The 13,456-nt window shown below is 50.0% G+C and overlaps 2 protein-coding genes across 2 annotated transcripts in view; both read left to right on the plus strand.

Annotated features, from left to right (window-relative positions):
- The window catches only part of EPS8L2 (EPS8 signaling adaptor L2), a 63,206-nt gene extending 60,338 nt beyond the window's left edge, over window positions 1–2,868 (plus strand). Inside the window, exon 21 of the mRNA XM_065686506.1 lies at window positions 254–2,868. Within this exon, the coding sequence (XP_065542578.1) occupies window positions 254–325 (72 nt within the window). The 3' untranslated portion in view covers window positions 326–2,868. The remainder of the gene's footprint in view (window positions 1–253) is intronic.
- Window positions 2,869–4,835: 1,967 nt separating this feature from the next.
- TALDO1 (transaldolase 1) lies at window positions 4,836–12,696 on the plus strand. The gene is made up of 8 exons (XM_065685165.1): window positions 4,836–5,020; window positions 7,219–7,342; window positions 7,784–7,891; window positions 8,524–8,655; window positions 9,094–9,269; window positions 9,870–10,067; window positions 11,055–11,200; window positions 12,469–12,696. Exons 1-8 carry the CDS (start codon window positions 4,924–4,926, stop codon window positions 12,499–12,501), a joined length of 1,014 nt encoding a protein of 337 aa, XP_065541237.1. The 5' UTR covers window positions 4,836–4,923; the 3' UTR covers window positions 12,502–12,696.
- Window positions 12,697–13,456: the final 760 nt, after the last annotated feature.

Consider the following 13,456-nt stretch of genomic DNA (forward strand, 5'->3'; position numbering starts at 1 on the left):
CATTAAACACACATCTCATGAAATACAACTTAAAAACCCCCAACAACCAACCAAAAACCACACAACCACTAAATGCTGATTAAGTTTTGTAAGCAAAAGGCCCCACATCACCCTCTTTCCACTGATGAACCTGCCCCTCTCACTGGTATCACTCACCCCTTTGAAAACAGCTCTATTCTTCCAGCATATAAATACTATACTTTGAACTTCAAGCTGCAGTTAATTCAACCTTCCTGTTCTGTTTCCATTCCAGAAGAGCAGAGGGGAGTCCGAGCTGCAGGAGATCATGAAGCGCCGCCAGGAAAGGATTGATTCTGCTAATTAAACTCTCCGCTTTAGTTGAGCTCTTAGTCCTAGTAGTGCAGGAAAAGGGAATGGCAGCAACGACCCCTGCTCCAGGTGAGGGACAGCAGTGCAGCACTTAGTGTGCAACTGCCATCAAAGTGACACTTTCATGAACACTGGTGAGAAGGGTAGGCAGTAAGACCATGTTCCATTGGGAAAGGTGTTTTAATATTGCATGGAGTATTTTTTTTTTTTATATAACTATATATTTTATACTGAAATTTTATGTGCATGCAACAGAGCAGAAGAGAATTCACACACGTGGCTGAATGTCAGATAATGGCTGGATTTGAGCTAGAAACAGCCCACAAAGCTTTCCTCATAGGGCTTTCCCTGCTCTAACCCCCCTTGCTGGCATGGCTTGGGAAGAGCATGGCACACACAGGGAATGAGCCAGCCTGAATGTTTAGTCTGGACCATAGAAGTAAGTCTTTTCCCCCTCACTTTGCATTTCTTTCTCCATGGCCCTGCAGAGACTCTGTGAGAACTCGCTGTCCTCCTTCTGTGCCCCCATGCCCCCTCTTGGATTAACTGCAGCACTTGGGATCTAAGACTGGCTGCTTCCTTCCTGCACCAGTTAGTACTGTCTTCAAACAGTGGCAATGGGCTTTCATTACACAATGAGCAGGATCCAAGTGATTTGAATCTGCAAATAGGTGAGCTAAGGCTCAGCAGTAGGAAGACATTAGAATTTCTTCCTAATGTCTCATCTAAACCTTCCCTCTTTCAGTTTTCAAAGCCATTCCCCCTTGTCCTGTCCCTTCAGGCCCTTGTAAAAAGTCCCTCCCCAGGGCCTGTAAGGACAGGCCAAGGGGAATGGCTTGAACCTGCCCGAGGGGAGACTGAGATGAGCTCTTAGGCAGAAGCTCTTCCCTGTGAGGGTGCTGAGGTGCTGGCACAGGGTGCCCAGAGAAGCTGTGGCTGCCCCATCCCTGGCAGTGCTCAAGGCCAGGTTGGACACAGGGGCTTGGAGCAAGCTGCTCCAGTGGAAGGTGTCCCTGCCTGTGGCAGAGGTTGGAACTGGATGAGCTTTAAGGTCCCTTCCAACCCAAACCATTCTATGATCCTGTGCTCATCCCTGCCTGCACAGAGGCCAGGGCTCAGGGCAGCCATGCAGCCCATCACCTTGGCACTGATCCTGTGCCACAGAGCTGCAGCACTGCCAAAGCCAGGCCTGAGACAAGCTGAAGAGAAGCCCCTGCTATTTGCTCCCAACCTCGTCCCCACCTTCACGTTTTCATTGCCAAGAGCAATCTGAAATGCTTCCTAAACAACTTAAGAAACAAAAGCACATTAAAACCACATAAAAACCCTGCAAAAGGGGTTTAATACAGAATAAATGGCCACAAGAAAAAAAAAGAAATTAATTTAACAGAGGCTGTTGCTCTTCATTTCCTGGTTTTCTTAATAACATTATGTGCAGATGCACATGTATCTAGTGAAGTACCCCCTGATTCTTACAATCCAAAATAGGCATAAGGAAAAATCCCTTTCCCTAGAGACAAAATTAAGGGATTATGCACCAGTAATTTAATCAAAGCTTTAAAAGCTCAAACAAGCACCTGTCTGATTTCCTGCCCACAGCAAGATTGGCACAGACTGCATTTAGATCTGGAGTTTACTTCCAAACCGACTTGCAGCAAAGCAAACACATCTACAGGAGCTGCTCACAGACCATGAACACTTTGTCTCCTCCTTCATTCACACCCCTTAACTTTGGCTGAATGGGAAGTCAGGTCCAGACTCCACAAAGACACACATGTGCTTTCCTTTACCCGCTGTCAATGGTCCCAGCTCCTTTAAAGCCTAAGCAGATGCCTAAGTCTTTGCACATTTAATAGGAAAAGCCATGCTGCTGTGAAGCAGGGACTGGGGAACATGTGTCTCAGTCTGAGAACACTGATGCACCTCTCAGTTTTGGGCTTGTTCTTCCAAAAAGTGTATCTTTTCCTCATGTTGAAATAGGACATGGTTAGCACCAGCAGGAGGGGGGTGCAGGCAGGGAACTCACAGGGGAGGAGCATGGTTTAGTCAGTGGTTCACTGCAGCAGCTGGAATTGGCAAAGGGCACTCACCTTGTCAGGGAGGGATGAAGAGGCCAATCCTCCTGAGCAGCCCTGGCGCTGGGTTCGGGTGGAGATGGGAAGCAGGTGTTGAAGCACAGGAGGCTGAATCTCTTCTAAAATGGAAACAAAACCAAATGGTGAGGTAGGGAACACAGCACCATTCTGGGCTATGGGTATAAAGGAAGGGAAATCACACAGAATTAAGAGTTACTTGGGATTCTAATAGAGGTGGAAAGCTGGGAGCCACGGGGGCATTTCATAACATAAATGTATCAGTAGACTTTATGCAGAAGTCACTTTTAAAATCTCCATATGACTGAGCTGTGCATCTGTTATATTTGTACTGCCTGCAGATAAAGCTATAATGTACTGTACATTAATGTAATTGAACAAAGGATAAAATTATACAACCATGCACTGTATAAGATTTATTAAAATAGCTAAGTTATACTTATAACTCGGGCTCTGTGTCTTTCACTTTCTCTGGAGAAGAGAAGGCTGCCTGGACACATCAGAGCAGCCTTCCAGTACCTGAAGGGGGCCTATAGGGATGCTGGAGAGGGACTCTTCATCAGGGACTGCAGTGACAGGACAAGGGGTAACGGGTTAAAACTGAAACAGGGGAAGTTTAGATTGGATCTGAGGAGGAAATTCTTTCCTGTGAGGGTGCTGAGGCACTGGAATGGGTTGCCCAGGGAGGTTGTGAGTGCTCCATCCCTGGCAGTGTTCAAGGCCAGGTTGGACAGAGCCTTGGGTGGGATGGTTTAGTGTGAGGTGTCCCTGCCCATGGCGGGGGGGTTGGAACTGGATGATCTTAAGGTCCTTTCCAACCCAAACCATTCTGTGATTCTGTAAAACACAAAAGCAGTTCTTAAGGACTGTTTTTTCACAGAACCCCAGCCTGGTTTGTGCTGGAAAGGACCTTAAAGCTCCTCCAGCTCCAACCCCTGCCACGGGCAGGGACCCCTTCCACTGGAGCAGCTTGCTCCAAGCCCCTGTGTCCAACCTGGCCTTGAGCACTGCCAGGGATGGGGCAGCCACAGCTTCTCTGGGCACCCTGTGCCAGCGCCTCAGCACCCTCCCAGGGAAGAGCTTCTGCCTAAGAGCTCATCTCAGTCTCCCCTCTGGCAGGTTAATGTCACTGTGAGACTGAGATACCCAGTGGAGTACCTGAAACTGTTTCCTTGTGTTCCTGCGGGAATGCCATTCAAAGGAAGGGTGTTAGAGCCTTGATAATCATTCCTGTCTGAAAGCAGGGGCAGGTGAAAATCCCACCTGTGGTACCAATCAAGTGCTGGGAAAGCTCCGGCTGAACCCAAAACATCCCCTCCTCGCTCATCATCCTGAAGAACAGATTCCTCATAGCTCTAGAACATGCAGTTGAGCCAACACACGCAGCGCCCAAGGCTACATTTCGCACTGGCAAGCTGAAAATGGGCAATGCCAGCTAATGCAGGGCCGAGAACAAAGCAAAGGGAAGGGATGTACAAAGGAGCCTGTCTTATCCCTTGGCAAAGGGCTCTGGAGGCAATGAGAACACGTTTCCTACGCAGTGACAGGATCCAAACAGGACTCAAACCCAACGCCTCTTCCCATTGTCCTCCCTTTGGGTAGAACAAAGCACCAGAAGATTGTACAAACGCATATTCCCGTGTATCAGGGAGGGAAATTACCATGGCAGCTTCCACAGCTGAGAACAAGCCAAGCCAAATGAGGGGAACAGCGTGATCCAAAGAGCTCCTGCTTAAAAGCCAAGTGGCAGATTCGGCAACATTCCCGTTTGGAATCACACCCCTGTTAACAGCATTGCCTTCCCTCAAATGAGGCTTAGGTGGATAAACAGCCCTGTGTGCCCAACGGTGCGTGCCTTGCCGGGGTAGGGGCTCTCCACACGGCAGAGCAGGCTGGGGCCCTGGCTCACAAGCCGCTTTCAAGCCCTACCACAACAGCGAGGGAGGAAACGCACCGCTGAGCTCCAGCAACCGGTTAACCCAGGCGAGCCTCTCCTCACGGCCGCCGAACGGGGCCAACGCCTCAGGCACCGTCCCGCCGCCATCTTGGGTCCCGGCGGAGCCCTGCAGCGGCGCGGCCCCAACGGTAACCGGGGTCTGAGGGCAGTTTAGGCGGCTCGCCCGGGGGTGAGGAGGCCCCAAGGGGGGTTCGCAGGGGCAGCAGGGACCCTCGGAGCGGGCAGCAGCCCCGGGTACCGGCCGCCATCACGACGCGGGGGGCAATGGCGAGCGGGGGCAGCCGCATCCCCGTCACCACGGTGACCACCGGCCCTCACGAGCCGCCCAATCAGCGACTCCCTTCCTCCCGTCTCTCCTCCTTTGGCTCCTCCCAGTCTCGCCCGTCTTACCTCCGCGCTCCTGATTGGCTCGCCACCTCCCTCCTGGGATGCGATTGGCTGCGGGTGTCGGGAGCGAGCGAGGGGCGGGTGCGCGCACTGGCCGGCTCCCGTTCGGGTTCCTCATAGACGGCGCGAGTCCGCGTCCCGCACGCCCCGTGGATCATGTCGGTGTCCCCCGTGAAGCGGCAGAAGATGGAGTCGGTGCTGGACCAGCTCAAGCACCACACCACGGTGGTGGCGGACACCGGGGATTTCAACGGTGAGAGGCTGCGAGGGGTATGAGGCGGGGGGGCTGTCACTGCTTTCCTCCCTCCCGCCCGGTGTTGAGTGGGCGCGCCCGGCCCAAGGGGCGAGCAGCGGAGGGGGAGCGAACCACCCTGGGGCAGGGGGGTGTCCGGCGTTGAGAAAGGCTCCGTTACCTAAACGCTGGGGGGGGGGGGGAAAGGCTCGGGTTTGGATGGTTTTAATTCCACATCACGGGGGTTTTCCGGGACATGGGACTTGGAGAATCCCTCCCCTGGATCCTGCCGTGCCCCCCCCCCCCCCCCCGGCGGCCAGCGGTTATCTGCTGCTGCTGCGCTAATCCCCCCCCGCGCTGGATGAACCGTCCCGAGCGGCACCGGCTCACAGCGGCGAATTCAGGATTAGGAGCACACAGGGACACGCGCCCCACGGTGCTGAGCGTGTGTGCAGGCACTGACCCTGCCGCCAGGTCCCGCACGGCTGGTACTTGCTTGGTGTCGAGTGCTACGGAGAAACTGTGACTCGTTTGTGCCGGTCTGACCGGAGAGAAGCACGGTAGCACAAAGGGATGGGAGCACGGATGCAGCTTCATCAACCATCGGGAGAGCTGGAAGCGCTGTGAGATAACTTCAGCCTTTGTTGTGTGCTTTGGAGTGGCAACAAACCTGGCTAGAGCCCAGCAAATTCATGGAGTGACGGAATGGTTTGTGTTGGAATGGTTTGTGTTGGAAGGGACCTTAAAGCTCCTCCAGCTCCAACCCCTGCCCCGGGCAGGGACCCCTTCCACTGGAGCAGCTTGCTCCAAGCCCCTGTGTCCAACCTGGCCTTGAGCACTGCCAGGGATGGGGCATGGATTTCAAACCTGCCTACCCCGGCTGTGAAAACATCCTTGTGATGGCCAAGGGGGTGCTTGTCTTCAGGGACTGAAGACTCCTTGAAGCAGTTTTACACTTGATCCCTGTTGTGGGTCCTCCGGACTGTCTGGACAAGGCTTCAGTCAGCATCTGACTCCCTGGAACATCCCAACATGCGCATGGACTTCAGGTCAATCCCTGATGGCACAACTCTCGCTCACCCAGTTCCTGGTGGTGGGGAGAACCAGGAACTCCTGGTGACAGGCTTCATGAGGTCACCGTGCCTGTTGCCAGACACCCACAAGACCCTTCAGATGCTGCAATGCTGGAAAGAAGTAACCAACAGCCAACATACACTTCTCTAAAACTGTGCTTGTGATCCAGGACTGGCTTTTGTTCGCATCCTGCTTTATTTTAAGCCATACCCGTGTGAATTAAAGCGTGTTTTGAAGGACCTGTTTGTGCGGAATGGACTGGCTCCAGGATCACAATTGTTGCCCGGGAGGGAGCTATGGAAAAACAATACTTTTATGACTCAAACATGAGGTTGCACTCTCAAACTTGGGGTTTCACCTAAAATCCCTGAGGAAAATGAGCCAGTTATGAACATTCTGTTGGTTTTGATGTTTAGCTCTGCTAACCAGGGAGCTTGGGAGCAGGAATCGCTGGAGGGCCCTGCAGAGGCTCCCACTCTGCCCTGGTTGCTGAGTCAGGCTCTGCATGCCAGGCAGCCTGGCTGTGACGAGGGCCACACATCGAGGTCACAGCCTGCTCCTGCAAACAGTGGCTGTCCCCTCAAAGAGGTGTAGCCCAGGGCTTAAGGAAAACCAATGGGTGAAATAGCTTCTGTACAGAAGGGAGTACATAGGAATTACAAGAACGGATGCTAAGAAATAGTCTGCAACTCTTTGAAAGCTTCAAGAGCACTAAGAAAAGTTGCTGGAGCCTGGCTGGTGAGGAGTTCTGGTGCAAGCAGTTGTAGACAGCTGCTCAGAGGGAAGAAAGATCCCCTTGTCTTCACCTCCCCACTGTGATTCCTGGAACATGGCTGTGCTGCTGAATACAATGTGGATTGATGGAAGTTGAAAATGAGTACCACTTCTCATCTGTCTTTTCCATGACATGGGCAGCAGTGAGCAAACTGCTGCACCTCACTGTTGTAGCTCCATTACCTTCATGGCCCTTGTGGCACAAGCTTTCAGGCAGCAGCATTTAAACATCACCCTGCACTCATCTGCTCCAGCATGAACACTACAACCCTACAGCCACGAGGGTTTGTATTTACACACACTGGAGCAAACGCCTTTAGAATTGCTCAGCCCTGCTCCTGGTTCTAAACAGGCTCTTTTTATTTCTCTAGCAATTGATGAGTACAAGCCCCTGGATGCCACCACAAACCCCTCTCTGATCCTAGCTGCTGCTCAGATGCCAGCTTACCAGGAACTGGTGGATGATGCTGTTGCCTATGGGAAGAAGCTTGGCGGGTAACTAAGGGGGTTTTTATCTCCATAGATGTCTAAGACACCTTATTTATACAAATAGTCTTTAGTACAAGCAGTGTACTGGGGTTTTCCCCTCATGGGTGTATCTCCTGCCCCAAAAAAAGCCTTAATCCTTAAAGACAGAACTTCTTGTGCTCATTTTGGATGTGCTTTGAAGCACCAGTTCACACGTGGCCTTCTCGTGCTGCTTAGGGAAACACTCTGGAGTTGACAGCATTATAGGAGACAGTGTCCAAAGGTAACACTGCTGGTGGTGCAGGGAGGGTGGCACTTAAACACGGAGCAGAGAAGTGGCTGTTTGAACTCTGGAGCTTAATGTTAAATGGGCTATGAAATTAGATCTTCAGATCCATGGCAAGGCGTGAATGCACATTTTCTTCTCCTCCCCCTCATCGAAATGCTTTTGCTCTCTGTGCTTTCCAGGTCAGAAGAGGAGCAGATCAAAAATGCTTGTGACAAACTTTTTGTGCTCTTTGGAGCTGAAATACTGAAGCGGATACCTGGGCGTGTGTCCACAGAGGTGGATGCAAGGTTGGCTCTTTTCCCTCTGGGTTACCCTGGAGATTTGTACAGGCAAAAAGAGACATGATGTGAGTTGGAGAAAGATGTTCTTGACTAGAGAGCTCCCTGTTTGAGATTAGCAAGAGTTTATGTTGTTAATGTTTAGTTAGAACATGGATTTCCTGCTTGATTCTGTGACAAAACTGCATGAGATCAAGAAATGCTGAGTCTGGATTTCTGTCATCTTCCCTTGCTCCTTAAGCAAGGGAAGCCTCATGCTTCCAGTACACTTATTCTCTTCTGTGTGATGTCTTCCTAGTTGACAAGAGATCTGTTTGCACAGTTTCTTTCAAGACTCACATAGGGTTTATCTGTTAACTACTCACTACCAAGTCACTTCTAATGCTCAGCTCCTGCATTCATTGGGGAAAACTGGAGGAAATCTATAACATTCTCAAGGAAAACCATCTGGAGCTGTGGATCTTCTGAGTCAAGGAGCAGTGGTGCTGTCAAACACCTACTTGATGGGCTGAGGAAGCATCTCTGAGAACAGAAACACACTATTGGCATATAACTAATAAAACAAGACAATGTTTTTCAGTGGGGTTTGGGGGGAGAGCATTTAAAAGTCAATTTTAAGCAGTCCTGCTCTTGTTCCAAAGGTTGTCCTTTGATAAGGAAGGAATGATTCAAAGGGCCAGGCGCCTCATTGACCTTTATAAGGAAGCAGGAATTGGTAAGGATCGGATTCTCATCAAGCTCTCTTCAACGTGGGAAGGAATCCAGGCTGGCAAGTAAGTACTGTACCTGGTGTGCTGACTCATTGCATGCTTCTGCCTGCTCACAGGCACCTGCCAGACACATTCCATGCTTAAACTAAGGAGTTGTTTTGAAAGCACTGCACCAGGAAGCCTGTCACTAGGGTGCAGTGAGCAAGGAAGGTGCTGTGCTGCAGCTTTGTGTTGAAAGAGGAGAAGTTTGCTCATACAAGCGCCAGGCCACAAGTAAGAGTTTCCTGAAATGTCACACTAAGGAGTCTGCATTTGCTTCAAGGAACAGCATTAATAAAGCACATTCTGGCAGCAGCAAACACTTGCTGTTAGTTTAAACCTTTAAAGCTTCTCAACTGAGCAATATTCCTAACGTAACTCAAGAAACTTAATAGTTTAACCTACTATTTAGTAAAACAGACAGTAGGTGAGCAAACTGCTGGTTTAACCCCCTGTCTGCAGGGTCCTGGAAGCAGAGTATGGGATTCACTGCAACATGACCTTGCTGTTCTCCTTTGCTCAGGCAGTTGCCTGTGCTGAAGCTGGAGTTACTCTGATCTCCCCGTTCGTAGGGCGTATCCTGGATTGGTATGTTGCAAATGGAGACAAGAAAAGCTATGAACCTTCAGAGGATCCAGGTGAGCTTTTAACGTATCATTAAACATATAATAGGTACTCATCAAAATGCAGTTGATTCACAAGTCCCCTTGTGAAAACACCTTGGGTTTGGGCATGTTATAAATGATTGTTTGTACATCACAGACTGGTTTGGGTTGGAAGGGAACTTAAAGCTTATCTAGTTCCAGCCCCTGCGGGGCAGGGACCCCTTCCACTGGAGCAGCTTGCTCCAAGCCCCTGTGTCCAACCTGGCCTTGAGCACTGCCAGGGATGGGGCAGGCACAGCTTCTCTGGGCACCCTGTGCCAGCGCCTCAGCACCCTCCCAGCTCCCCTTGGGCAGGTTCAAGCCATTCCCCTTGGCCTGTCCCTACAGGCCCTTGTCCCAAGCCCCTCTCCAGGTTCCCTGCAGCCCCTTTAGGCACTGGAGCTGCTCTCAGGTCTCCCCTTCAGGAGCCTTCTCTTCCCCAGGCTGCCCCAGCCCAGCTCTCTCAGCCTGGCTCCAGAGCAGAGCTGCTCCAGCCCTCACAGCAGCTCCATGGCCTCCTCTGGACTCACCCCAGCAGCTCCATGTCCCTCTTGTGTTGTATCATCCTGAAAGCTGCTGATTTCTCCCTTTTAGGAGTGAAGAGCGTTACCAAGATCTACAACTACTACAAGAAGTTTGGCTACAAAACCATTGTGATGGGTGCTTCATTTCGAAACACCGGTGAAATAAAAGCCCTGACAGGCTGTGACTATCTCACCATTTCACCCAAGCTTTTGGCAGAGCTCAGCAAAGAGTATGTCAAGTTAACACCCACACTCAGTGTAAAAGAGGGTAAGTCTGCTTTTGGAAAAAGGGGGCTTGCTCAGGCTCCTTTTCTTATTGTGTGTTGAGTGAGTTGTCCCCCTCAACTCTGTGGTTCTTTCTCTAAGGGTAAATCCTGACCCCCCCCTCTAAAGCACTGTAGCCTCATTACAACAGTGCTGCTACTGCCACCCAGTCACTTCTTTAGGGTCTTGAGTGACACTGAGGATGCTAACTGGAATTAGGATGGGATCTGACTTGTGTTTTAATACCATGCACCTTCTCCTGAGGGGGCAGGAGGAGGTTTATACATCGTACACTTGGGATAAGAGTTTACTGACCATTAGCAAAGATGACAAACCTGGTTTGATCTTAATATGGCATCAGTGATGGAATTGGCCCTAAACATGCCAAAAGGTGAGGTTTCCCTCCAGAAACTCTGGAAATGAACTGTAGGCAAGACTTAGTGATACTGTACCATGATGGCTTTGAATGAACATTCCCATTGCACTGTTGTTCCTTTTCAAATGCTACTTTACACCTCGGGAGAGGAGATTTGTGCACAGTGTAGCCATGGGCTGCTGGGTACAGGACAGAGCTGGCCTGGAGGAGTGTTATCAATTGAGCTTTTGTTAAGGACTTGCTAGATGATCAAAGACCAAATTGTTCAGCATATTTGCTTACAAAGTCTCACTGCAGTAGGACTGTTGCATGATTCTTTGTAATAGGCCTCAAAGTGCCGTTTGGAAGCAGATACAAGACAATAACATGCACATAAACATTGTGTTTTAAGAGAAACTGAGTATCTAGGTTACCTTCTCTTCCTCTCCCAAAACCAGATCGGGGCACTTTCAGTCCTGCATCCCAGAATGTCCTCCTGTAGCAAGTCATGTTGGAAATTGGAATGATTCAACAGCTGGAGCTGGTTCCTTCCTAAATCATTTCTGTTTTAGGAAGCTGGTGGTTATTTGATGATAATCTGATGGTTTTATCCCTCTTTTGTGTCCCGCTGCACAGCTCAGGCATCTGATCTCAAGAAGCTCCACCTGGATGAGAAGGCATTCCGCTGGCACCACAATGAAGACCAAATGGCTGTGGAGAAATTATCTGATGGGATCAGAAAGTTTGCTGCAGATGCAATTAAGCTGGAGAGGATGTTAAAGGTAAATGTTATAGCATAGAATCCCAGAGTGGTTTGGGGTGAAGGGACCTTAAAGCTCCTCCAGCTCCAACCCCTGCCATGGGCAGGGACCCCTTCCACTGGAGCAGCTTGCTCCAAGCCCCTGTGTCCAACCTGGCCTTGAGCACTGCCAGGGATGGGGCAGCCACAGCTTCTCTGGGCACCCTGTGCCAGCGCCTCAGCACCCTCCCAGGGAAGAGCTTCTGCCTAAGAGCTCAGCTCAGTCTCCCCTCTGGCAGGTTAAAGCCATTCCCTCTTGGCTTACGCTACCTGCCTACCACTGCCACCTCTCATGCTCCTACCGTGCAGCTCCCTGTGGTATGGCCAAGGATTAGGAACCTGTGAGCAAGTCTGGTCAGGTTTCTGTGCAGGTGGTACATGTTATGTAGGACAGGCAGCTTGCAAACTGGCCACCTAACTGAAGTGAGCGTGGCAAAACCTCCCTGCATCTCAAGAAAGAATTCATGCGGATGTCTACAGCCACACCAGGTGCTTGAGGCCCAAGGCAGTGTTTAAGGCTGGCAGCTGCTCAAGATAACACTGCTGTCAAAGTGAAAAGGCCTTGAAGTCTAATTTGAAACTCTTAAGCTGTCAGTAGTGGTAGGAGATATGTAAATATCTCTAGATAGGGAGCTGGAAGTAAATCATGTCTGTACTTGGCACTAGGAGGCACCACAAGCAGATCCGAGTAGAGCCCAGGCCATGTGGAAGTCCTGTGTCAGCTTATGGGGAGGCTTTCAAAGGGCATTAACTGAACTGTGTGGCTTTGGGGGGGAAAAATACACACCAAGGTACCTGAGCTAGCACTTAGAATCACAGAATAGTTTGGGTTGGAGAGGACCTTAAGATCATCCAGTTCCAACCCCCCTGCCATGGGCAAGGCTGTGTCACTCTAGAAAGTGTTACCCAAGACTCCACCCAACCTGGCCTTGAACACTGCTGGGGATGGAGCATTTACCTCGTCTCTGGGCACCCTGACAGTGCCTCAGCATCCTCACAGGGAAGAACTTCCTTTTCTCCAACCTGAGCTTCCCCTGTTTCAGTTTGAACCCATCACCCCTTGTCCTGTCACTGCAGTCCCTGATGAAGAGTCCCTCCCCAGCATCCTTGTAGCCCCCTTCAGACACTGGAAGCTGCTCTGAGGTCTCCACAACTTGCTGTTACTGACAACTACTTCACAGTGAACTGCATTGCTAAAGCTCAGCTCCCAACCCTGCCTCAGCTTCTGGTGTTTTCCTTCTCCCTTTCTAGGAGCGAATGTTCAGCGCTGAAAATGGGAAGTAGGAAAACGAGGATGTTCCTGAGGGTTGGAAGAGTGGCTCACCCGAGGGTAGATGGATGTATAAATGTCTTGCCTGTACAAGTCTCATGCTGTCTATGGATAGATTTCTGTATCACGCTTTTTTTATCAATTTGCAAAAGGACAGATAGCATTTCCAATTTTGGTGGCACTTTTGTCAATACATGCAAAGTAACACAGCCTGTCCTTGTCCGTGGTCATTTCACTGCTGCAGACACACCTGACACAGGAGGTCACACTTTTTTTACACTGATTTAATACTAAACTCCTAATTAAGTCTACAGCCATAACGCATTAAGAAGCGATTTTGCCTTTCATCCTATTTTACTGTAGCTAAAGAGAAGACCCAGGTTTCTAAAGCCCTCCTTGATACTAAACCCACAAGTACTCTTACAAGATACACATATATATTGCATAAACAGATACATATATATAGATATATATGCTTGTGTGTATATATATATATGTACACACAGCCTCCCCACAGCAGGGGGTTGGAACTGGATGACCTTAAGGTCCTTTCCAACCCATTCTATGATACTATATATAACACTATACCAACTAGGCTCCAGTCCATTCCTTTCCTATCTCTGCAGCCAAGCTGGCAGCACTAGCGACTTGCTGGTTGGCAAATCTGGTGCCTCCCCTCATAATGACTATTTCAGTGCTTTTAAATGGGAGAAAACTGTATCCTATGGAATTTTATCCAGTATAATTGTTTAGCACTTGTCTGAGAGCCCAAAACAGGGGAACAGCAAGAAGGAGATGACTGAAGCTGAAAATGCCACTGAGATTACAGCACATGCACACGCTACACATACCCTGATGGCAGTGGAGACTCTGCTTTCAAAATGAAGGAACTAAGTCTCTCAAGCAGTTAATAAAGCACTTGACAGTTGGTTAATCTGAACTGACAGAGCAAACATGTGGCTACAGCTC

The sequence above is a fragment of the Lathamus discolor genome, chromosome 6, assembly GCF_037157495.1.
Source record: "Lathamus discolor isolate bLatDis1 chromosome 6, bLatDis1.hap1, whole genome shotgun sequence".
NCBI lineage: Eukaryota > Metazoa > Chordata > Aves > Psittaciformes > Psittacidae > Lathamus > Lathamus discolor.